General features: G+C 42.4%; 1 protein-coding gene across 1 annotated transcript in view; it reads right to left on the bottom strand.

Moving 5' to 3' along the window:
* GLRA3 (glycine receptor alpha 3) overlaps nt 1-26,851 on the bottom strand; it is a 149,303-nt gene that overhangs the window by 12,597 nt on the left and 109,855 nt on the right. The window contains exons 6-8 of the mRNA XM_008174945.2: nt 23,050-23,187; nt 5,835-6,049; nt 1,316-1,462 (exon numbers count right to left, since the gene is read on the bottom strand). Of these exons, the coding sequence (XP_008173167.1) occupies nt 1,316-1,462; nt 5,835-6,049; nt 23,050-23,187 (500 nt within the window). The remainder of the gene's footprint in view (nt 1-1,315; nt 1,463-5,834; nt 6,050-23,049; nt 23,188-26,851) is intronic.

Consider the following 26,851-nt stretch of genomic DNA (forward strand, 5'->3'; position numbering starts at 1 on the left):
TCCTATATTGCAGCCTAGGAGCCCAATTTGAGCTCACTGACACCAGTGTCTAGCAGAAGTAATTCAGGAGGTGTTGGAGGTTCAAGGGCTTGTACCAGCAAGGCACTGAGTATTGTGGCCTGGTCCACCAAAGCACAGATATCAATGAGACTATGCTTGTACTTTAAGTTTAGCACATGTTTAAGTGGTCGTCTGGATCAGGCAAGAATGTTCAGTACGTTGTGGGTCCATCCCTAAGGCCTTTAAATTGGATTAACTGATAAAGAGGTGTATTGGGGGGAAGCTGAAGTCTTGCTTAAAAATTGGAGTTGTAAATGAAGTTATTTTGATGCTAGAGGAGAAAGGAAACCTATTACTCTACCAGTCTGTGCCCTTGTGCTTAGAATACCCAATCTGTTTTTCACTTTGACTTTGATCACGTGGTGAAAAGACACTATTTGAAATCAGGTTTCAGAGTAGTAGCCATGTTTCTGTATCAATTTTTGTTGTGTGGTGTGTAGTTGCTGGTGAGTATCTGCTTTGGGGTAGGGGGCTGTCTGTAAGTGAGGACTGGCCTGTCTCCCAAGGTCTGAGAGAGTGAGGGATGAGTGAGGCCAGTCCTCGCTTACAGACAGCCCCCCCCAACCTGAAGCAAATACTCACCAGCAACTACACACCACACAACAAAAACACTAACCCAGGAACCTATCCCTGCAACAAACCCCGTTGCCAACTCTGTCGGCCTATCTATTCAAGGGACACCATCATAGGACCTAACCACATCAGCCACACCATCAGGGCCTTGTTCACCTGCACATCTACCAATGTGCTATATGCCATCATGTGCCAGTAATGCCCCTCTGCCATGTACATTGGCTCAACCGGACAGTCTCTACACAAAAGAATAAATGGACACACATCAGACATCAAGAATTGTAACATTCAAAAACCAATAGAAGAACACTTCAGTCTCCCTGGACACTCAATAAGAGACTTAAAAGTGGCAATTCTTCAACAACAAAAACTTCAACACCAGACTCCACTGAGAAACTGCAGAACTGGAATTAATTTGCAAACTGGACACCATCAAATTAGGCCTGAATAAAGACTGGGAGTGGATAGGTCACTATAAAATCTAATTTTCCCTCTGCTCATACTCACACCTTCTTGTCAACTGTTGGAAATGGGCCACCTTGATTGCATTGGCCTAGTTAGCATTACAAAAGTAATTTAAGCAGTGCCATCCTTACCAACCAAAGCCATTTCTTAGGGCAAATCCATCTCTCTCTCGCCCAAAGATGTTAGTATTGCTAGTTTGTTTGTTTGTTTGTTTTACCTTGTTCTTCTTCCTCTTCCGGCGGAATCTCAGAAGCTCTTTATGCTGCCTTGACACAAAATTTACAGCTGCATACTCCAGAAGTGCAGAAAATACAAAGAGCAGGCATACTGCCATCCAAATGTCGATAGCTTTGACATATGAAACCTATGGAGAAAGAGACTGAAAATATTAGAAACACAGATGTGAATTTCACTATCTCATAATACCAGGGGGAAATAAATTAGTGTCCCCAGACCACCGTGCTATTTTTACAAAAGAAGCACTAGCATGAAAGCTCCTTATATAACAGAGGACAAAAGGTTCAGTCTTTATTCCCTACAATTTAATTTTATGGGAAAATATATTTCTTGCCTCTTTTTATGAGCAAATCTTTGCACAAATGATTAGTACTTCATTAATATTTCTTCATGATCTGCTATACATTGCATTTAATCAAAACCCTGATAATGTAAAGGGAAAAGCAGAAAGATCCAGAATTTTTTTAAATTTCTGGATGGGTATGGTCCATTTTCTGCAGACATCTGCTCAAGCAGCACAAAGAGGGTGGCATGTGGCTAAAATTGACCAGCAAGAAACTTCTCTGGCCGGGGGAACTCCCCAGTGGCATAAAGCTAATGCAGTTTAGGGGCTGTGTTGGAGAAAGAAGAGATTGTAATAAAGCAGAACTCTGCTGACATTTGGTCCATTCAAACAGCTGCAGTAACTCAGCTGTAGTAACTCTTGCTAACCCCGAGGAAGTGCACATTGGCCCTGTTCCCTCATGTGCTGCTCCTCTCCGGTGGAGCACAGTCACAGATGCAATCTGGCTCTGTAATCCAGGGCCTGCTCCTGCTCTGACAGAAGCCAGTTAGGGGGTTGATGTTTAATCCAACCAGAAGCAGAACGCAAATATGTGATTTTAAATGTATGCGGTTTTCTCAGATATAATAATAATTTGTTCTCTTTTTTTTTTCATGTATATGTAGTGTAATTGTTTTCCCAGTTGTTGTAGCTTTTAGTTTTCTACCTCTTAAGTATCTATTATAGGGCTGTTGTAGTAACTGGGCCTAGTTGGCTTACATAGGGATACAACCTAGGGTTACCATCTTTTAGTTTTTAAAAAGGAGGACACTCCATGGGGACCTGGCCCCGCCCCTTCCCCGCCCTCAGCCCCACCCCAACTCTGCCCCTCCCCCTGAAAGCTCCGCCCCCTGCCCCTCCCCTGCTTCCCGCAAATCAAATGTTCACGGGAAGCCTGAAACAGGGAGGCAGCAGGTAGGCTGGGGCGGGGTGCGGCACCGCGCCCCCGGCTCCCGGACCGACACCGCACCCCCGGACCGGCACCGCTCCCCCGGCTCGGCACCGTGCCCCCGGCTCCCGGCCCGGCACCGCGCCCAGCCTGGCACTGCGACCCCGGCTCCTGGCCCGGCCTGGCCCCCGGCCCGGCACCGTGCCCCCGGCTCCCAGCCCGGCACTGTGCCACTGTGCCCCCGGCCCCGCGACCCCGGCCCGCACCGCACCGGCCCCGGCCCCGGCCCCGCACCGCCAACCCCAGCCCCAGAGGCCCTGGCCGAGCACCGCCGAGCCCTCCCTCCCTCCCAATTTTCCCGGACATGTCTGGCTTTTGGGGATTTCCCCCCGGACGGGGATTTGAGCCCCAAAAAGCCAGACATGTCCGGGAAAATCCGGACGTATGGTAACCCTAATACAACCTGGCTGGGTATTTGACTGGCTTGACTTAATGGATTTGCCAGAAAACTAATTTAATCTGCTGACTTTTTTTTAATGGGTCTAAAGATTTGAATTATCACAATAGACTGGGATAGCTAGTGTTTATGTACAGCTGACAATGCTGAGGTGTTCCCGCTTCTGCAGTTTAAGTAAAAAAACTGTTGTTCTCAATCTTATCTATATGTGTGTTCTCTCTAGATACCATAAGTGACTGTTGGGGGGGGGGGGAATTTTGGAGTTGCTTTGTGATTGAGGGTTGGGGTTGCGGCAGGCTTCCCTTTTTGGGGTGGGTGGGTGCCGGTTTCTTTGCATGTCAAAAGCGGTAACTCTAGGCCTACCCCATTTGTGAGCATAACTGTGGGAAAGTAAGAGTTTATAAAGTGTTACAATAACTTACAACAATAAATATAGATGGAGCAAGGTTCAAAAAGAGAGACTGACCTAGTCCAAACAAAAAGATCTACTAATATAACCCCAGGACAGTGTTAAGATCATGTAAACAAGAGAAATGTGGGTCTGGAAACCAATAAACCCAAATTGGTGTGTGGGGAAATAAGGCCTACTGGTAGATGAAACAATGAGGGTGGGCTATTCTACCCATCATTCCCTTTTGGGATCCTTAAGAGAAGATTTTGGGGGGAAATTGAAGGTGGATGCTGCCTGACTGAAAGATGGAAGAATAGGAAGGAGTGAGCTTCACCATGATGGCTGCTACCCCCCTCCTTTCCTGAAACCCTGGGACTCACTGTAATAGCATTGGTCCTTCACTGTCTTGATCCTGAGAGATATCCTAAACAGACCGGGTCTGAGAGAGGGATTCAGATAACATTGGGATTTAGCCAGAGCTAGTGGAGATGGCAAACACCATTTGGGATGTGAAACTTTGTTATACTTCCCCCAAACTTCTGTGTCTTTTCCTTCCCTACCTTATTTTTTGTCTTTCCTATTGTCTCTTTGCCTTCTGTTTAATAAGAGTCTGGCTTAGCTTGCTGAGGCTGCACATTTTGCAGCACTGCTCTGAGCCTATGACCAAAGAAACGGTTAAAAACAGTCCCCCAAATAGCCTGATGCTGGTACAAGTTCACCAGGTATCAGAGTGGCTAATAAGATTGTGTGCCATGCCCCTGTTTCTCCAGAACAGAAGTTTCAAGTGTGAGTCAACATCAAAAGCAGAAGCTGCATTTTTTATCATTACTGTTTGTTTTTCGCTCCCCTCTTGTGTGTTTATCTTATCTCTTCTAGGAGACTTGATTGGACTTTAACAACAACAACTCCAGCCCGTCTCCACTTTTCCTTCCCTCCCAAAAAGGAACAGTTATTACTGCCTATAATACCATCTAAAAGACTGTTTGCAGTTTAGTTGTAGCCATGCTGGTCCCAGGAGTTAAGCGAGACAAGTCAGGTGAAATAATATCTTTTGTTGGATGAATTTCTGTTGATGAAAGAGACAAGCTTTTGAGCTTAAAACAGTCTAAAAGCCTGTCAGACATGGTTTATTTTCTGTTTATAGATCCTCTACAGTGAAAGGGAACAAGTATTCCTTATGTAGTTTACATTTTAAACGCTTTCGCTGTTTTTCTTTCTTTTGTATCTTTATTAAAAATCTTTTAAACCTTTTATTAGTGTTTGCCATGGTAATTAACTGGCTGAGGTCTCTATATCAAACCCTGAACCTTTGGTGAAAACTGTTCAATATTGGACAGTACGGGGTCATGTTCATACTTTTGGCTCTTTGGGCCCATATATTCCATCAAAATTAATACAGCAGGGTCCTACACTGTGGGACACTAAGCTCTCTCTGCAACCAAAGGCATATTTATTTTGATCAGAGGGAAAAAAAAGTCTGGCTCCAACAACCAGGAGAATAATATTTACACAAAAATGAGGGGTAACAGCAAACATATCAAATTATTCCCAGTGACTTCAGTGGGAGTTCAGGGTGATTAGTCTTTCCTGTAAAAGAAAACTTTTAAGTAATGACACTTAGGCAATTTAAAAATGGACAACATAAATCTGTCTGGGGATTTCACCCATGCTGATGACAGACACCTTTGTAAAATACTTTGGGCTAGATTGTCACTCTTACTCAGCCAGGTGGTCAGATTGTGGCTGTGGAGGTGATACTTGTCCAATACTCCTCACGGTAAGAGGATGGTGAAGGGGTGGTCTAAGGATGAGCCCTGGATCCAGGAGAATAGCTGACCAGATGCATATAGTAAGCTCTTCAATAAAAAGAGAAATAACTTGCTGTCCCCCCAGAACCAGGGTGGGTAGCTGGAAAGAGACTGTTACTCTGTAAGTCATAATTTTTGATTTGGTCTCTTTGTGGGAGAGTACAACTACATGCTGCCCTTTTACTCACGGCAGTCTGTAAAGCTGCAATATTCTCAATATTTGCTAAATACATTGGCTTGTATCACAGTCGAGAAAGGGACAAACTCATCACAGACCAGCACATAAAAATATGGGCAACACTAGAGGAGCAGTGAAGAACACTGTTACTTCAAGGTTCAAAATCTGTACCATTGAAGTCACTGGAGTTAAGCCAGTTGAGAATTTGGCCCAACAGATTAGTTGGTAAAAAAGTAGAATGTGTTTTATTGAATAAAAAAATAAAAAACAAACAAACAAACAAATCAAAGTGGTTTATTTCCCTTCTGTTCATCCTTAATGAATAAATGTATCTGTTAATAAGAAGAGCACATGTTGTAAAGGTTATTGAAGGCCTCCGACAGCCATATAGAACCATCATTTGTACTAACACAGTGATTCTGGTATAGTACAAGCAAAGCAGTTTTTTGCCTACCTTTGGAAGTGATGCTCGTGAACCTGAACTTTGTGTTGTCATGGTCAGTACAGTTGTTATACCTAAAGCCACTCTGGCTGGTGCTGCATCCATATTGATCCAAAACGACACCCAGGAGAGAATGACAATCAGGAGACTCGGTATGTACATTTGAATGAGATAATAACCCATTTGCCTTTCAAGGTGGAATCGGACTTCAATGCATGTAAACTTTCCTAGTTGTAACCCAAAAAAAAAAAAAAAAAAATCATGAAAATAGGAAAGCTATTTTCGTCACTAACACACACTCTAAATAAAACATTTATATGAGCAGTTCAAGTAGACTTGTCTTCTAGTGGAGTTACAATTGTTTTGATTGATCTTTCAGCATACATAAATTTCCCCATCACCATAGGAACATCTGTTTGGAGAGAGAAATTGAATTTCCAAAAGTTTCTCTGCTTGTAGAATTCAGTAAGCTGCTCTAGAGCTGTTCTTCTTTTGAAAATAACGATCACAATGAAACACACTAACCATAATATCAGAGGGGTAGCCGTGTTAGTCTGAATCTGTAAAAAGCAACAGAGGGTCCTGTGGCACCTTTGAGACTAACAGAAGTACTAGGAGCATAAGCTTTCGTGGGTAAGAACCTCACTTCTTGCATCTGAAGAAGTGAGGTTCTTACCCACGAAAGCTTATGCTCCCAGTACTTCTGTTAGTCTCAAAGGTGCCACAGGACCCTCTGTTGCTTTTTACTAACCATAATGGTCATAATGAGCAACAGGTCATTTTCTAACCTTTGCCATCTGAGTTGCTATTTGGAGATATTGCCATCTGCAGAAGGACGTTGTGCTCTCCTGTGCCATCAAACTTGCCATCCCATGGCTCAGTTTTAAGTTTAATTTTATTTCTCAAACATAACCTAAAAGGGAAATCTGGGGGGGGAGGGTGGCCTCAGGGTAATCATTAGAGTTGCTGACAAGTTATGTATGCCTCATCCCCCTTCCAAAATATTCTAACTTGAAAACCAAGGTTTTCAAAACTCGGGACTTCTAATTAGGTTACTTTTGGACTTTAGGAACCTGAATAAGTGGCTTCTTTTTTTCAAAGTGCTGAGCACCCACTGACTTGATTAAAAGTGAGCAGGAAATGTATTCACCTGTGGAAGTAGAATATCACCGTTGCCACCAAACCAAACCAAACCGTGCTAATGCTCCTACGCCAGAATTTGTCACTGTTCCTGACCTTGTGGTGGTCTCCTTTTGTAATTCCCTTTGTTTCTACTAAATATTAGCATTTGAAGGCAATATTATTGATATATTTATTGACAGCAGAAATTATATTTCACCATGGATCTCTGTGCTTATTTGAATGAATGCATTTTAATCATTCTGGATTTTGGACGGAGTCATTTATATTAATATTTAAAAGGTGTGTAGTTATTCCAGAAGATGTTGATTTTCAATAAATTATACCAATTATTTTTTCTGATCCACTTTTACCCACACATTTATACAAAATTTCATGCTTATTATCACATTCATGTACAATCCTGTATTATCTTTGTACCGAAACAGCATTATTTGGCATATAGAAATAAATTTCCAATTGATGAAGCTGAGTTAAAAATTTTTACATACGCCACTTCTGGACAAATTAAATGACTGGTAAAGTATATCATTTATTTTTCCTTAAGGTAGCTTTGTTATAAAGCCATTAGTCTTGTCTGTAGATTTTTGTAGTAAATTTCATGGAGAGTAATCCTTATTTCTGTGAAGTAACACAAGTGTCCAGATTTAAGTAAGACTATGGTGATGGGACCCAACTGTGCAATGCAAAAATCCTATTTTAAAACTAGAGAAAATAATCTTAAGGAGTTTTATAGCTACCAGCTCAATCATTTGCTTTGCTCATAATCTCTGTCTGTAACTCCTAAAGAAAACTCTCTAGTACTGAAACAACAAGGAGTCTCGTGGCACCTTAAAGACTAACAGATTTATTTGGGCATAAGCTTTCGTGGGTAAAAACCTCACTTCTTCAGATGCATAGAGTGAAAGTTACAGATGCAGGCATTATATACTGACACATGGAGTTACTTCACAAGTGGAGAACCAGTGTTGACTGGGCCAATTCAATCAGTGTGGATGTAGTCCTCTCCCAATAATAGATGAGGAGGTGTCAATTCCAGGAGAGGAAAAGCTGCTTCTGTAATGAGCCAGCCACTCCCAGTCCCTATTCAGGCCCAGATTAATGGTGTTAAATTTGCAAATGAATTTTAGTTCTGCCGTTTCTCTTTGAAGTCTGCTTCTGGAGTTTTTTTTGTTCAATGATAGTGACTTTTAAATCTGTAATAGAATGACCAGGGAGACTGAAGTGTTCACTTACTGGCTTTTGTCTGTTACCATTCCTGATGTCTGATTTGTATCCATTTATTCGTTTTGCGGCGGGACTGTTCGGTTTGGCCAATGTACATGGCAGAGGGGCATTGCTGGCACATGATGGCATATATAACATTAGTGGATGTGCAGGTGAATGAGCCCTTGATGGTGTGGCTGATGTGGTTGGGTCCTCTGATGGTGTCGCCAGAGTAGATATGGGGATAGAGTAGGCAATGAGGTTTGCTACAGGGATTGGTTCTTGGGTTGGTGTTTCTGTGGTGTGGTGTGTAGTTGCTGGTGAGTATTTGCTTCAGGTTGGGGGGTTGTCTGTAAGCGAAGACTGGCTTGCCTCCCAAGGTCTGTGAAAGTGAGGGATCATTTTCCAGGATAGGTTGTAGATCATGGATAATGCGCTGGAGAGGTTTTAGCTGGGGGCTGTATGTGATGGCCAGTGGTGTTCTGTTATTGTCCTTGTTGGGCCTGTCCTGTAGTAGGTGATTTCTGGGTACCCATCTTGCTCTGTCAATCTGTTTCCTCACGTCCCCAGGTGGGTACTGTAGTTTTACGAATGCTTGATAAAAATCTTGTAGGTGTTTGTCTCTGTCTGAGGGGTTGGAGCAAATTTGGTTTTATCTTAGGGCTTGGCTGTAGACAATGGATCGTATGATGTGTCTTGGATGGAAGCTGGAGGCATGTAGGTAGGTATAGCGGTCACTAGGTTTCCAGTATAGGGTGGTGTTTATGTGACCATCACTTATTTGCACTGTAGTGTCCAGGAAGTGGATCTCTTGTGTGGATTGGTCCAGGCTGAGGTTGATGGTGGGGTGGAAATTGTTGAAGACCAGGTGGAATTTTTCAAGGGCCTCCTTTCCGTGGGTCCATATGATGAAGATGTCATCAATGTAGCGCAAGTAGAGGAGGGGCACTAGGGGACGAGAGCTGAGGAAGCGTTGTTCTAAGTCAGCCATAAAAATGTTGGCATACAGTGGGGCCATGCGGGTACCCATAGCAGTGCCACTGACTTGAAGGTATAAGTTGTCCCCAAATCTGAAGTGGTTGTGGGTGAGGACAAAGTCACAAAGCTCAGCCACCAGGAGTGCTGTGGCCTCATCAGGGATACTGTTCCTGACAGCCTGTAGTCCATCCTCATGTGGAATATTGATGTAAAGTGCTTCTACATCAATGGTGGCCAGGATGGTGTTTTCAGGAAGAACATCAATGCATTGTAGTTTCCTCAGGAAGTCGGTGGTGTCTCGAAGATAGCTGGGAGTGCTGGTAGCGTAGGGTCTGAGGAGAGAGTCCAAATAGCCAGATAATCCTGCTGTGTGAAGTGGCTTTGTTTCAGTGCCAAAAAAAAAAAAATCCTACAGACAATGTTAAACAAGAACATAAAGGAAGAAAAACGGAAGGAAAAATTATGGAATCCCGCTACCTCCCCCCCCCCCAAAAAAAAAGAAAAAGAAAATCAGCTGCTAGAAGGATTCTATTTCCAAACAAATTCTGTAACTGACCAGGAAATAACATTAGTAGTCAAGGAAGACCCAATACTGTGCACATGTGTGTCTGAGAAAGCATGTAAGTTGGGGGGTGGAAAGGGGTGTATGATACCCTGCACCGATGAGTAGGGGCTAGGGATGCTCTGTGTGCTAAGATAGGCCCACCTCTCTGGCCCTGCCAATCATGCATGGTAAGGAGGAAGCTGTAGTCAGCAAGGGGGAAACCCTGAGAAAGGAGTGGGAACGTATTAGTTGGAAGTGACAGAGGAAGGGAAGACCTGGGTGTACTGGATGATCACAGGATAACTATGAGCTGCCAGTGTGGTGCGGCTGTGAAAAAGGCTAATGCAGTCCTAGGACGCATAGGGAGAGATATTTCCTATAGAGATAGGAAAGTGTTACTATCATTATACAAGGCACTGGGAAGAATATTGTGTGGAGTTCAGGTCTCCCATGTTTAAGAAATATGAATTCAAACTGGAAGAGGTGCAGCGAAGGGCTACTAAGATGATCCGTGGATTGGAAAACCTACCTTATAACACTGGTCTACAATTTTTGAGAAGTCATCTGCTTCAGAGAGAAAATGTGCTATTTATTATGTATTTTGATGTGCTGAATTCAAATATGACAATTAAAACAACTGATTGGCTACTGTTTCTAAGATATTTAAGTTTTTACATTTTATGTCTCTGTATATTGTGTAGATAGTAGAGTTTTAATTATAAATTGTAAACCTAGGTCTTTTCATGTGTTTATGGTTGCTTTACATGATAATATTTCACCTGTCCTGTTTATGTAACACTTTAAAAATCAGTAAAAGGGTTATATAAATAAAATTTATTATGACACAAAAGGCAAAAAACTATTATGTACGTAGTTTAGTCCTATTCAGTGTCTACTCGGCGCTTCTTGGCTTGTCTCTTGTATTCATTAAATGGAGCATCTCTTGTCACTGTCCAGCAATAGTCTGCAAGCATTGCTGGGCTCCATTTGCCCTGATAGCGTTTCTCCATTGTTGTAATGTCCTGGTGAAATCGCTCGCCATGCTCGTCGCTCACTGCTCCGCAGTTTGGTGGAAAAAAATCTAGATGAGAGTGCAAAAAATGTATCTTTAGTGACATGTTGCAACCAAGGTTTTTGTATGCCTTGAGGAGGTTTTCCACCAATAACCTGTAGTTGTCTGCCTTGTTGTTTCTGAGAAAATTTATTGCTACTAACTGTAAGGCTTTCCATGCTGTCTTTTCCTTGCCACGCAGTGCATGGTCAAATGCATCATCTCGAAGAAGTTCACGAATCTGAGGACCAACAAAGACATCTTCCTTTATCTTAGCTTCACGTAACCTTGGAAATTTTCCATGGAGGTACTTGAAAGCTGCTTGTGTTTTGTCAATGGCCTTGACAAAGTTCTTCATCAGACCCAGCTTGATGTGTAAGGGTGGTAACAAAATCTTCCTTGATTCAACAAGTGGTGGATGCTGAAGACTTTTCCTCCAATGCTCCAATGACTGTCGGAGTGGCCAATCTTTCTTGATGTAGTGGGAATCTCTTGCACGACTATCCCATTCGCAGAGAAAACAGCAGTACTTTGTGTATCCAGTCTGCAGACCAAGCAAGAGAGCAACAACCTTCAAATCGTCACAAAGCTGCCACTGATGTTGGTCATAGTTTATGCACCTCAAAAGTTGTTTCATGTTGTCATAGGTTTCCTTCATATGGACTGCATGGCCAACTGGAATTGATGGCAAAACATTGCCATTATGCAGTAAAACAGTTTTAAGACTCATCTTCGATGAATCAATGAACAGTCTCCACTCATCTGGATCGTGAACGATGTTGAGGGCTGCCATCACACCATCAATGTTGTTGCAGGCTACAAGATCACCTTCCATGAAGAAGAATGGGACAAGATCCTTTTGATGGTCACAGAACATGGAAACCCTAACATCACCTGCCAGGAGATTCCACTGCTGTAGTCTGGAGTCCAACAGCTCTGCCTTACTCTTGGGTAGTTCCAAATGCATGACAAGGTCATTCAGTTCACCTTGTGTTATGAGGTGTGGTTCAGAGGAGAAGGATGGGAGAAAATGTGCGTCCTGTGACATTGATGGTTCAGAACCAGAAGTTTCATCCTCTTCCTCGTCTGACTCAAGTGAGAATGATTCTGGTGCATCTGGAACCGGCAGTCGTTCTCTGTGGGGTACTGGGCGTATAGCTGATGGAATGTTTGGATAATGCACAGTCCACTTTTTCTTCTTTGACACACCTTTCCCAACTGGAGGCACCATGCAGAAGTAACAATTGCTGGTATGATCTATTGGCTCTCTCCAAATCATTGGCACTGCAAAAGGCATAGATTTCCTTTTCCTGTTCAACCACTGGCGAAGATTTGTTGCACAAGTGTTGCAGCATATGTGTGGGGCCCACCTCTTGTCCTGATCTCCAATTTTGCAGCCAAAATAAAGGTGATAGGCTTTCTTAACCATAATGGTTATACTGCGCTTTTGTGATGCAAAAGTCACTTCACCACAAACATAGCAGAAGTTATCTGCACTGTTCCCACAAGTATGAGGCATCTCTGCTCACTTTGGCTAAAGAGAAATGTGTCCCTTTGCAAAATCAAACACTGACAAATAAGAGAGCATGACACTGTATGATTTCTAGAGCTGATATAGGGTAATTTGTTCAGCAGAGTGATGTAAGCTTTGTTATGATTGCATCATCCATGACTTCTAGGAATAACATGATGCAATTCATATCATGGATGACGCAATACCAGCTTCAGATTGCATCATTCATTGTTTTGCCTAAAAAGCAAGTACTGTCCAAACCCAGTCATAGATTTATTCATAGATCCAGTCGAAGATGTATTATAGTCATTTCTGGTTTAAATTGAGATCCCTTCCCTTTATAACTCACTCATCCTCCGCCATTCCCAAGTCAAGGGTCGTATATACTGACCCAATAGCATATCTTGAAAACTAGAGCCAATCAACCATTTTAAGCATCATTTTCATTCTCAGTGACCCAGAATTAGTAAAGTTTGATTACATTTATTTCAGAAGCATTTTGGTTGTAGAGCAGTATAAGGGGAGACTCAAAGAGCTTGATTTGTTTAGCCTAACCAAAAGAAGGCTGAGGTGAGATATGATTGCTCTTTTTAAAATACATCAGTGGGATAAATACCAGGGAGAGAGAGGAGTCCTTTAAGTTAAGCAGCAATGTGACACAAAAACCCTGGCGCGGGGAGGAAGTGGGGGAGGAGGTTGTTCACCTTCCTCTGCAGCGTGGGGCATGGGTCACTTGCAGGATTAAACTAGTGTAAATGGTAGATTTGCTGCAACTTGAAGTCTTGTTAAATCATGATTTGAGGACTTCAGTAGCTCAGGCAGAGGTGAGGGGTCTATTACAGTAATGGGTGGGTGAAGTTCTGTGGCCTGCAATGTGCAGGCTGTCAAACGAGATGATTATGATGATCCCTTCTGACCTGAAAGTCTGAGTCTATGAAGTGATTGTTGCAGGGGAGTCCAACCCATGTAGGGTGGTGCCCCAGAGACACTTTTTTACAGGGAGGTTAAAAGGGTGAATCTACAAGCACAGTAAAGGCAATAACTGCTGCTATCATGGAATACTGTGTGTGTTCAGACAGTGGTGCTTTGCATCTTTTCAGGTGTATGCATGCTTCCACTGTAATAGTAGTACTAACATGGAGAAGCAGGATTTCACTGTTATCAGCATCAGTGCTGGGATACCCTTGTGGGAGCATGTGTGTATATTGAGAGAATGAGGCCATGCATGCCAACCACTGTGAAACTAGCACAGAATGTTAATATTAGTAATGTTTGTTTACTGAATGCTGTCAGTGTAATGACTCACACATGCTAATGGCTGTTAGTGTGATGGCAGTATGAGAGTCTCTCGTGGTAGTACCACGATTGCAGGCACTTACCAAAAAAAAAAAAAAAAAAAACCACCACCAAAAAACCTCAGCTGGCAAAGTAGTGAGCCTAAGTGACTCATTATGCTAAGGGGAGGGGGGGGGGGATATGAAACTGAATGGAACTAGGAGGAAGACACTGCTATTGGCTATTGATATTGGAGTCAGGAGTTAACTGTTTGCTAAGGGAATTTAAACAAATAGGTACTTCCACAGAAAAGATGCTTGCCACTTCAAAGAGTTTATAACCTAAATATAAGACAAGAGACGACAGGTGGATTCAACAAACAGATGGCAGGTGGACAGATGAAGTGCAGGTAACAGTGAGATGATTCTGATTAATGTAATAAGCCTACAGGACACCAGCTCCCTAAATATCATCAGTTGTTTTGAAGGCATCATGGCATAAATGAGTTTAAGAAGAGACTTGAAAATGGTTAATATAGTGGTTCTGAAGGCTTTTACAGGGAGCTTCTCTCATGCATGAGAGAAGCATGGGAGGAAGCGCAGACATGTTTCTTAGAAAATTTGACAAATGGGTAGTCAAAGCTGGCATCGCTGGTGAGGTAGAGGCCAGGTTGATAGCTCTATAGCATTTGAGACTGTAAATGTGTTTGTTAGAATACTAATTTACATATTACTTGCTGTTAGATGTTTTGAGAGTGGGTTTATGAGCAATGGAGTACCTGACTTTTCAACATGTGAAATATCCAAAAATTACAGCTTTGCAACACTTAGCTTTGGCTGGAGTCCCATCCTAGAGAAAAAACTCTCAAATGAGGATGCTTCTTTTCTCACTCAACTTAACTCACGCTGGAACCTCAAAGTAAATGAGATTGGAATTCTCAAAATGTTACATGATTGGTCACATTTTGAATACTTTTTAATCAGATCAGCGTATTCAGCTGATATAGAATACACACGTGCCAAACTGCTTTTGTAGTTTTTTATGCTTACACTCTGAGGGGCCCAATTCTGCCCTCATAGCCATTACTTCTAATGACTTAAACTATGTAAAGCTACACCTTTGTACTAACAAATCTTTGTTTAATACTGGCATCCATACCATGATTGTACACAGCTGAAATTTATTAGATCATTTTTCCTCTGCTTTCACAAAGTCCACTGAAGTCAATAGAAGGCTTTCCAAACTGCACAACTTAAATCCAGAACTGGGCCTCGAGTAACTCCAAATGCCTTCAGAGAACATGGATTGGTGAGCTGTTTGGAAAATACTTTCTTTTTTTCCTGCAGAAAATGTTGAGGTTTTGGCCAAAATTGGAAACTCATTTTTTGACTAAAAGCTGAAATATTTCAACTGAAAACCAAAATGTTTCAATCCTAAAATGCTGCCTCAGGAAACAATAGTTTAGGTACCTCATGCTCCCACAATGCATCATGGGAGATGAAGTCCAGCTGGGGAGCTTGGTCCATGTAGGAGAAATGGAAGCATAAGGTACGTAAACTATGACTCCCATAAGGCATTGCAGCAACTTTCAGAATCAAAATATGCTGGTTTTGACTGTTCATTTTTGGATAAAAATAATCAAAATTTTCTATGCAAAGCAGACGCTATGGAAAATGTTATTTAGCTGAAAACCCAATATTTCATCAAAATGCACTTTCAATGGAAAATGTTCAGCCATTCGTATTAATTAACGTCTCATCAGCTTCAGCATCAACATAACAAGCAACCGGTCACTTTAAAGAACAGGATATGAAAGAAGGAAGAATGGAGGAAAAATGTGTTTCTAGAGGGGGAGATTTTCAAAAGCACAAAGATCAATGGCAGTTGGCTTCCTGCCTGGTCTTTGTGCCTTTGAAAATCTCCTATTTATGATCTGGAGTTTGTATTTAACCAAGAAATCCTCAGTGAAGAAACAGGCATGTGGTTGTTGGATCAATGGTGGTACACGTACTGCTGTGTCCAAATGATATACAAGTGTTTGATTTCTCTTTCTGATATCTAACCAGCCAGCAGCAATCAGTTTTTTTGTTTTTGTGTGTGCTGTTTTTTTTTTTTTTTTGGGAAGTAGGGGCAAAATGAGCCAAGGTCCATGAACAGATAGTTGCTGACTGGCATCAATCCTCCTTTGTCAAAAGAAGATCAGTTGCTCTTACTTTTTCTTCACTGAGCCATTATCAGGGTCACTATTAGGCAAATGGGTTAGCTGAGTTTACTGTGGTCAGTAAAAATACTTTTTTGCTCAGAATGACCTATGGTTGTTTGAGTTATTCTGTTCTTGTCATTTCTGAAATGCTGCTTAAGAACATTCCTCCTCCTCCTCCCCTGTCAGAAAATGTCATGAGGAAAACAAAACAACTTCTGTAAAAGAACTTCATTAAGGATTATTTAAGGTTACTCAAACACATACACCACCAATGCAACCACAAAAAAGCTAATTAAGTCTTCACCTACCCATTACAATTTACAACTGTGATTTCATCTTTATCACCCTTCATTGCCCACATCTACTCACAAAACACATGCCAGTCTTCCTTCATGGAAAACATGCAACTTGATGTTTTCTGATTGTTTAGATAATAAACAGTTATAGCCTTAAAAATGGATGGTTGGAATGTGCAGTGCAGATTTTAAGTTGTTTAAGAGTCGTATTGGATAGAAGGAATTGTTTTAAGTGTAAACAGTTTGTAGTGACTCGAGGTTTACAATTTGGGGACATTTTTGTTTGTAGTATGTAGTAGTGCTATTTGGGTAGTGTGATAAGGAAGTATGGTGTGTGTTGTTCATTTTTTTTCAGTAGTTGTCTGTGGTCAGCATTAAGTTTGCATGTTTTTATGTGACCATGAAGGGAGGAGGCATATGTGCTGTAGGTGGCGTATATGGATGAGGTAATGTGAGGAAGGCAAAACCATCTCTGTAGGTTGCAAAAGTGGGTGGGAACTGAATTAGTGATTTTCTGGTTATTATGCCTTTGTTGGTATCATATGTTTTGTGGAGCAATGAATGGGAATGTTGGATATCACAGTGCCATGTGGACCCAAAGGGGAGTGAGCAGGGATGTTGCTGAGTAATGGTAGCACTGTTGGAAACAGGATGAGATTAGCCATTGTTATGTTCTGTTGCTGGAACTGTTATGTTCCTATATTTGGAAGCAGTTACAAGTTTCCGAATGTCCCAAACTATCTATACTTAGAGGGGTAAATTTTCAATTACACATAGATCACCCAGGAGACTCGGACAAGTCTGCTTCCGCATCCCATGCTGAAACTTCAGCAGTTAATGTTGTTAATACATCTCACAAGCTGTCTCCTGATTGTGTTATTTACAGCAAACCTCAGGGCTTGTCTACACATTAAGTCAACTTTATTTAATTCAACCATGAGCCTCTGAATTAGTTAAGTCAATTGTGTGTGGCCACACCATGCTCATTGTCTCGATGGAGTGCATCCTCACTATCAGTGCCTGCATTGATGCACAAAGAGGTGCATCGTGGTTAGCTATTCCAAAGTGCAATTTGCCCCAGTGTGTTTTGGGAAGTTTGTGCAATGCCTTATGAGACCAAAACATTGTCGCAGGGGAGAATGGGGACATTGCGTCAAAATTCCATGACGCACTGTGCTCAATGGAAAACAACCCAGCATTTTTTGTGCTTTAAAACTGCCGCACGTATGCCATAACCCCAGAAGCATGGAGCCTGCTCAGGTGTGCACTCTTGCTGTGAGCATCTCAAACACCTCGTGCCTTCTGCAGTATTTCCAGGGCCAAAATAGGGTCTGCCGCACAGAACATAGCAATGTCCTGCGAGCAGCCCTGCTGCAGGCCATTGAAAAAAACAATTCACAGTTGCTGCTGGTAGTCACAGAGCAGCTGCACTCTGAGTGTCATTTCTGGTCCCGTGAAACAAGCATTGACTGGTGGGACTGCATCGTTTTGCAGGTATAGGATGACGAGCAGTGGGTGCAGAAATTTCAAATGTGGAAGGCCATCTTCCAGGAACTTTGTGCAGAGCTTTCCCCTACCTTGCAGTTCAGCAACACAAAAATGAGAGCTGCTCTGACAGTGGAGAAGTGAGTGGCAATCACTATTTGGAAGCTTGCAACGCCAGACAATTACCGGTCAGTGGGGAATCAATTTGGAGTCAGTAAATCAACTGTGGGAGCTGCTGTGCTCCAAGTGTGCAGGGCCATTAATAAACTTCTATTACGAAAGGTAGTGAATCTGGGAAATGTGCAGGACATAGTGGACGGTTTTGCCGGGATGGGGTTTCCTAATTGTGGTAGGGCGATTGATGGCACGCATATCCCCATCTTGGCACCAGACCACCTTGCCAAAGAGTACATAAACTGAAAGGGATACTTTTCAATGGTGTTGCAAGCGCTGGTGGATCACAGGGAGCGTTTCACCGACATCAACGTAGGATGGTCGGGAAAGGTTCATGATGCGCACATTTTTAGGAACTCTGGTCTGTTCAAAAAGCTGCAATCTGGGACTTTCTTTCCAGACCACAAAATGAACATTGACTATGTTGAGATGCTGATAGTTATCCTGGGGGACCCAGCCTACCCCTTGCTCCCATGGCTCATGAAGCCATACACTGGCTGTCTGGACAGCAGTAAGGTATGGTTCAAGTATAGGCTCAGCAAGTGCAGAATGGTAGTTGAATGTGCCTTTGGTTGTTTAAAGGGGTGCTGGAGAAGTTTACTAACAAGGTTGGACCTTAGTGAAAAGAACATCCTCGTGGTTATAGCTGCCTGCTGTGTGTTCCATAATATCTGTGGGGAATAAAGGGGGGGAATTTTCCACAGGGGTGGGCAGTTGAGCCAGATTGCATGGCAGCCATTTTTGAGCAGCCAGACACGTGGGCGATCAGAAGAGCACAGCAAGGGGTGCTGCATATTCGCGAGGCTTTGAAAAGCCGTTTCAATAATGAGTCACAGTAATGTGAGCTGCTTGTCTGCATTGTGCCTTTCCAAACCTTGACCTGGCTTGTATCACTGTCCCTGTAAAGCCAACCCCCTGCCCAAGCCCACTGCTTCTACTCAATAAAGAACATTTATTTCTCGAATCCATTTACTATATTTAACAAAGTAAAGAAGGAGAACAGAAAAAAAGGGGTTGTAAAGTTGGAACAGGAGAAACATTTTCATCTGTGTAACATAACATCGCATTCCAGACCATCAAAGGTCTGTGAATGGGCGCCTTCTGTTCCTTGTACCTTCCCCCTGAGTTAAGTGAAAAAGATAATGGACTTTTCACCCATGCTTCAGGGAACACTTGGGGGAGGGTGATTCTGCACCAGGCGATGCTGGCTGGCTGTCCACCAGGGTTTGCAAAGGGACTCTACCCTCCTTCTGTTCCTGCAGTTCAACCAGATGCCTCAACATGTCTGCTTGGTCCCTCATAAACAGAGCATCTCATCCTGTGCCACATGCTCTTGCTCATTGGAAGCTTTCCTGCTCTCCATGTCCATGTCTAACTTCTTGGACAGTGAAATCCTCCATGCTCTCAGCTCTGTGTCAGCTGTCCCAGAGGCATTCATTATCATGGTGAACATGTACTCCCGCATTCTCTATCACCTTCTTCTAATCAGCAAAAGTCTGCTTTCAGATGTTGATGATATGCCGAAGGACACATTTCCAGCTGTCAGTCACGGGAAAAAATAAAGAAGCCATTGTACATAAATAAAATAAAAAAACCCTTATTACACTAGGTGTAAGCCATAACATAATCAGAATCTGTAACCATTCACTGTGCCGTTTTGCTGTTCCAGCCATGAGTAGCCCCAACCTCGGTCATGGTTGACCAGACTTTTAATGAAGTTTATGGCAGGCTCATGTTAGGAGCAGAGGTAGCTAGTCAAACAATGGCCCTTCTCCATAGCACCACGAGAAGCTGTTTACAAATGGAGCATGGGGGGGAACGTTTTCACTCCCAAATTGCAGAATCTCTCATGAGGGGCCACAGTCCCTTATCAGCCACTTTAAACTACTTGCCAACCCATGCTGAGCACAGTAAAGGCACATTAGCAGCTGTGTGGTTTGGCGATCCGGAATGTCTGGGGGTGGGGTGGGTCTACATGCCCCCCCTTTTTTTTCCTTGTAAGAGCACTTTTAATGAGAACTTCCCCCGTTTCCCCTAGGCAACCCTATGTGATATCAGTCTCCTGAAGGTAACAGAGGCGGAAATGAAGGAGATGCTGCAAGCATCTGGGTATAGACCTGGTCCTTATCCTGCTATGCTGTGTACTGCAATGCTGCCAGCAGAATTTATTCAGGAGTTGCGTGGGAAAGTGTCCTACCCTGGGGGAAGAAATAAGACTACCCTGCCCAGAAACCTTCTGCAAAGGATTGCGGAGTACCTCCATGAAAGTTTCCTAGAGCTATCCATGGAGGATTCCCGGGCTATCCAAGTTCACATAAACAGTCTTTTCTGGAGTGTCCTCTTGTAAGCAGAGAACCACAGTACCTCACTTTTTCTTCACAGTAAACATGCAATACCACCGAATGTATGTGCCCACTAAAGTTTAACTGGGACTTTGATTGTAACTGTATATTCACCAGACGTGCCTTCCCTGGCATCGTGGTCGGCCACCGTGATGTCCTGTGACCCACAGGGCTCCAGGGTAAAAATATTTCCTGGCTCTCGGGGAGAATGGATCCACCACTCACCTGTCTCCCATTCTCTTCCTCCTCCTCTTTCTCATACACCATATCGTCCTCCTTGTTGTCCGTAGACTCACACACTTGTGAGATGTCCACGTTGCTTGTGGGGGTGCTGGTAGAGAATTGTATGCAGCTTATTGTAGAACCGGCATGTGTGGGGTTCAGCACCAGAATGACTGTTTGCTTCCCTTGCCTTCTGGTACGCTTGGCAAAGTTCTTTTATTTTCACACGACACTTCTGTGTGTCCCTTGTGTAGCCCTTCTCCCCCATTCCACAAGCAATCTTTGCATAGGTGTCAGCGTTTCTTCTGCTGGATCGGAGCTCTGCCTGCACAAGCTCTTCTTCCCACACAGTGATAAGATCCACCAGCTCTTGTGCAGACCAGGCTGGAGCACATTTGGGGAATGTAATCTCCATGATCAGCTGTGCTCAAGCTGGCATGCTCTCAATGCTGATCAAACAGGAAATGGGAAATCAAAAATTCCCAGGGCTTTAGCAGGGGAAAGACTGTTTCCTGTGTACCTGGCTGCAGTGCAGCAGAGTTGAGAATGATCTCCAGAGCGGTCACAGATGAACATTATGGAACACCACCTGGAGGCCAATTAAGTCGAATTACATAACACTGCGTCTGCACTACCTCGCAGTCAATCCATGAAAATCGAATTTTCACTATGCCTCTCACAGAAGTGGATTACAGAAATCGACATTAGAAGCGACTTAGGTTGGCGCAAAGGACCCGTTAGTGTAGACACATAGATTAACAGGTCGATTTAAGGTGGCTTCTTTCGACCTAACTTTTTAGTGTAGACCAGGCCTCAGAAAAGAGCTTCATATCTTGTGTTGTAACTACATCTATATTGAAATGATAGCTACGCACTTAACAAATGCTATCTGCAGTTGTGAAGCATCTTTTTTTAATAACCCTTTTAATCTACTCTGATGTATGCTTGAGTGAGAGGTTTTAGTTTTCAAAAATGATTTCCTGATACTATGTTTTTGATGGACTATCAGTGCACAGATTCACATTGAGTGCCCTAGATAAACAATGAGTCCTCAAGTGCAAACTGCACATAAGTGATCACATATTAGCATAATATAATGGATGGAAATGAAACTCTCAGGTTATTACATTCTCTTGCCAGCGACTATTATTGCCCACACAACAGTGATACCCACTGTAGAAAAGGGAAGACAAAGATGTAAGGACTAAAACAACCTCCCCCATCCTCCAAAAAACAAAAAATCTACCAGTCTTATGGAATTAACCCCATGGTGAAGACTGGAAAACAAAATAAAGCCTACAGGCTAGACTATGAGCTGGACCTCCTGAGTGGTGTGTCCCGAAGGCACAGCCTGGGGGGAGTGGATACAAAGGTGACTTTTTAAGTTATCTTTGTGCTGCCCGGTTTCTGCCTGTGCTGGGGAACAGTATGCTTCCTGATGTAATGCAGTCTCCCCACAGTTGCCTATGGGTTGCTCCTCAGTCTAGAATGGATAGGCATCAACTTTCTCTCTACCCGGGTGTGTGTATGTGCTCGACCCCCGCCCCAGGCCTGCCCCCACTACATCCCTTCCTCCAAGGAACCATTAAGTAACAGTCAACATATTTAGGTGACCCAAAATATTATCCCTAATTTTGCACCATACTTCTCAGAAGTCCATAATTTGAAAGGACGTGATTTATCTCCCAAAATTAACTACATCCCACACAAATTGGGTGTTCTCTCACGTTAATTGTTGAAAATTATTTCCATCACAAATAAAGAAGTTAGGGCTCCCTCCTCCCCCCCCCCCACTAAAGGAATTGAATCCCACAATAGTTTGTTTCCTGCATTAATAATTTTAGCGTGGACCTCAAAGACTTGAAGTCTTTGTTGGCCATTGAATCCCACATTTGGGCCTCAGCAGGTTATCTTTTTTTCCAGTTTCCCCATGAATAATAACAAGGACAATAATACTTTATTTACTAAAAGCACAGTGGTATCGTCTTTAGGAGTACAGATGAGGGACACAAGCTGGAACTTGTGAGGGTGAGGAATAAAGTCTGCTGACAGCATATTTCCTACTTGTTAAAATCAAAAATAAATTGTCACATGGCAATTTCTTGCAATACACTGGACAAACCTTATTGGTGTTTTTATTTATTTGTTTGTTTGTTTGTTTAAATGAATTTTTTAAAAAGTGAGGGTGGAATCCTGGGGTTTTTAGCTTTTGCTATGTGTATTTTTAATAAAGACGGTACTTGTGGATTGAAAATTGGACAGTCACATTTTTATACAATGACGAAGAATAAATAAGAATGACTATTCTATACTTTTATTATTGAAAAAGCAATGCCTAGTATTTTCTATATACAGAATTAACTCCTGGGACAAAAATAATACTGGGGGTGATGGAGTATAAAGCCATAATGCTGCAAAGGACTCTATGCAGTAAGACCCCTCTGCCCACGTGAAGCCCCACTGAAGTTAATGCGGCTCCACACAGATGCAAGGCTTTGCCCTCATAGTCACTTGCAGAACAATGAAGCCTGGGTGACATACTGGCTGACCCATCTCTGCATAACTAATGTATTTCAGATGTCTATCTTTCTTAAATAAACTTTTATAAGAAAATTTAGAAATCTTTTAAACCATCAGGCAACTGTTTTGTTTCATTATGTTGTTGCTTTAAAGGCATGATAGTCTGTGTGTGTTTTTGTAGTGTTACAATCTTCAGATGAGTTAAATGATGTATTTAAAACAACAGAAAATAGCAGCAGCTGTCTTTCCAGTTGTAATGGACTAAGAAACTCTCCTACCTGTATTGTAATGTTTGGTGCAATAACATAAATCTTTCTCTTCTTTCAACAGAAACTGTGGCAGGGTGAGCCCTTCTGCTACCTGTACAGCTCCCTTTTCTTGCCATTCAAAAATGAGATCGTTCATTGTATATCCAACTAGAAAAACAAACAGAACAACAACCCATAAATCTACTGCAAAGTTTTTAAAATATGTGTGATGCACCAAATACCAGTGTCCTACACAAATTATATGAGATGAGAAAAATAGCAGGTTCCACTATATCAGTCAGCCAAAGGGGATCAGCACTCATCTCGGTCATGCAGATCTAGGCTGACAGTTATTTCTGTGGATCCTCCTAAAAACATATGGCCAAATAGATTGAGGGGGAGATTTTCAAAAGTGCCTAAGGAAGTTGGATGCCTAACTCCCTTGGGTGCTTTTGAAAACCTCACTCTCTGTTTATTATGGAGAGTACAGGCCCATTGATTTAAATCTTGTGAAGTTGTAGTGTAGTTTTGAAATAGTGCCTTATACGCTCTTTTATTTTTTCTGGATCTAAGTGGCTCTGAAACAATTTAGGCCCCAATCAGGTGAAAATATACAGGTGCAGTCCAGCAGTTCTCTTTCCAGGACTAAGACATAGTTGGCTTGAAAAGATATTTTTTTCTTTGAAGCAGGTGCAAGACCAGAAGAAAAACTATTGTGATGAACTACCAAATCACTATCAGACTGTGATAATGTTCCTACATGCCTGCCTTCCTATCCCCACAGCTCTATGTTAAAAAACAAGCAAAAAAACACCGTATATATCATAATTGTAGTTTTAGGAAGATTACTGTATAAGTCAGTCCAAGTAGCTGTTTACACAGAATCAGTGGTATAACAATCCATGTCATGGCCAGACAGTGGAAATATTAACCTAGGGCCAGATTCTGGCTGATTGGTCAGCAGGTGGCCAAGTTGAGAGAGAGCACAAGGAGCTACACACAAACCATGCCTAGTAGCTGCCTGGAATCCCATGGGGGTAAACAGCCCCTACTCTCTCTGTGCACTGCAGGTGTTAACTTTCTGAAGGTAAGTGGGGAGGTGCAAAGTATGTGTGGGGACCTGTGCCTTTCATTTCTCCCTCCCCTCCAACCCCTTGTTTCAGAACTGGCTGGATATGAATCTATCAGCATGTGACATCCTCTGTGAGGGCAGTAGTTACTGCTCCAGCTAGAAGGAATACTGCTCATAGGCGCTGGCTTCCTTGCTTTCCCCTGGGTGCTCGACCTGGCCTTGCCCCCACTCGAACTCTTCCATGTGGCCCTGCCCTGCCCCCATTCCAATCCCTTCCCCAATGTCTACGCCCCCTCCCTGCCCATATTCCAATCTCTTCTCCAAATCCCTGCCCCGCCTCTTCCCCACCTCCTCCCCTGAGCGCGCCACGTTCCCGCTCCTCCCCATCCCTTCCAGCACACCTCCAAACAGCTGTTTGGCAGAGGCCGGGGGAAGCGCTGGGAGGTAGGCGGAGGAGCGGGGATGAGGCGCACTTGGGGCGGGGAGTAAGGGGAGCTTGGCTGCCAGTGGGTGCTGAGCACCCACTAATTTTTCCCCATGGGTGCCCCAGCCCCAGAGCACCCACAGAGTCGGCACCTCTGATACTGCTAGAATTCCAGCTGGGATTTCCATCCAGAGAACTGAACCCTCCAACATACCTCCCCTGCACAATGCTGAATTGTTCTCTAAATTTTCTTCTAAGGAGCTGATGGAGTTCTCATGGTTTTGAACTCTGCATGCTAACTCCCTCCTTCCCACCCAAAATCAGTGTTGGAGAGTAGCCTTTCCCAAAACTTAACTGCCTTGAACAATAGGAAAATGGAAATTGGAACCCAGATCCAAATTTCACAAGTGGCTCCTTTCATTATGATGGACTGAACCACCAGGGACTTAATGGACTTTGAACTCTTACTTGCATCTGAATTATGTGGCGTCAGCCCATCTCTACTTTTAAAAGTTTCTTAGCCTTTTTAGTATGTTGACTTAATCAGATGCAACAACAGACTGTTCACATCAACCATGGAGAACTGGAAAGCTCTTTTAGTCTTACAATACATGTTCAAAATTTTCTTCCGGGTAACCTTTCTTTCCCAAACATTGAAATCTTCTGAGTCTCAGTCAAGGAAATTTTTGTAATTACTTCCTGATGTGTGAGAAAATCCATGCGCTTTGTCTCCTTCACCATTCAGTGACCTAATTACTACTTGTCTGAGCAATGTTTAGAAATACATACTTAAACATAATATACTGAAAGTCTGAGTTAGCAGCTGAAAGAAATGTCTGAGACAAACCACTTCTTGTGTACTCTAAGCAGACTGTGTTCATACATCACATTAGTTAAATCCTTTTAACACAGTTTGCCATAATTCTCAACCCTTCCATGCCCCCAACTGTTCCTCATGTTTCCCTTGGGCAGCGTTGTATACAAATTCTCCACAAACACTCCATGTCACAATTATTTGATTAACTGTTATCTTTGAGGGGTTCGAGGAGTGTGTTGAAGAAGAGACCACAATTTTATTTGAAGTAGATGCATTACCTACCCATAGTTAAGATTAGACCTCGTGTCATAGAGTTCATTTTATTTCTACAATACATTTGTGATTAAACTCTTATTTTTCTGTCTTGTTTACCACACGTGCGATTCTGTAACATAACCAGCTTTAAAATCCACCATTGATGGCTCAAAACTATGAAACCTCAAAACTATAGCTCCTATAAAACTTTGCATGCATTCAGACAAAAAACATCTCTGTGCATAAACAGATTATCATTTGAAGCATGTACATTATAGCTAGGAGAAATATCCCCAGAGGAAAAGTCATTGAACTGACAAGAAACAACTGCTGTGTCAAAATGTATTTCACTAAATCAAATTCATTCATTTATAATGCATGTTTTTAATTACTATCTACCTTGGCCACCTATTTTTATAATATACAGAATGTTTAGCATAAATTATTAATATTTTAAGTTTTGATATAATATTTTAACCATAGTTTTTCTGTTTAACTATACAAATAATATACCTTTGGCTTTTTCCAATATTACAAATATAGTTTTATAGGATTATATTTATAACATAAATTATATATCAAAGTGCAAAAGGCCAAATGCACAAGTGAGTCTAAATTCATGTAAAGGAATCTAAAATGATGGAATATACACAGTCTTCCTACCTCTTAACTAGACTAGATCCTTTACTACTGTGTAACTTATACCCTTTTTACTCATTGCCTCGAAATTTGGTCCTCTGAGTTAAGGTTAAAATGGTGCAACTCTTATGTCACAGGGATGATAAGAAGGTACACGTTCTAACATCTCTGACTCTTTTAGATTAATTTAATCTTGGTTTTGAATTTTGGCCAGTGAGCAGTGTACAGTTTGGCAGATGCCCTTGTGTTGTTGACAGCATATTTCCTATTTGCTAAAATCAAAAATAAATTGTGACAGATATGGGAATTTCCTGCAATATACTGGAAAACCTTACTGAATTAAGTTTAAGTATCTTATGAGTTCACTGTATTAAAATGCAAATGTATCCCCCTGGGTATTCAAGATCTCAGCCTTTTGAAACTTTGCCATCAGGAGGGGATCTTTGTCTGCTGCCCACTTGTTATGTGAGGAAAAGATCAGAGGCCCAAACTGTATAAAGGAGTGACTCAGAGAATCATGGGTGTGACAATTCTGAGCTAATAGCTTTTAACTTGTGACTATAGAAAAAATCCTTGGTGGGGTTTGAAAGACTGACTCCTACCAGAGTCCTTGTTGCAATTGGAA

The sequence above is a fragment of the Chrysemys picta genome, chromosome 5, assembly GCF_011386835.1.
Source record: "Chrysemys picta bellii isolate R12L10 chromosome 5, ASM1138683v2, whole genome shotgun sequence".
In the NCBI taxonomy this organism is placed as follows: Eukaryota; Metazoa; Chordata; order Testudines; family Emydidae; genus Chrysemys; species Chrysemys picta.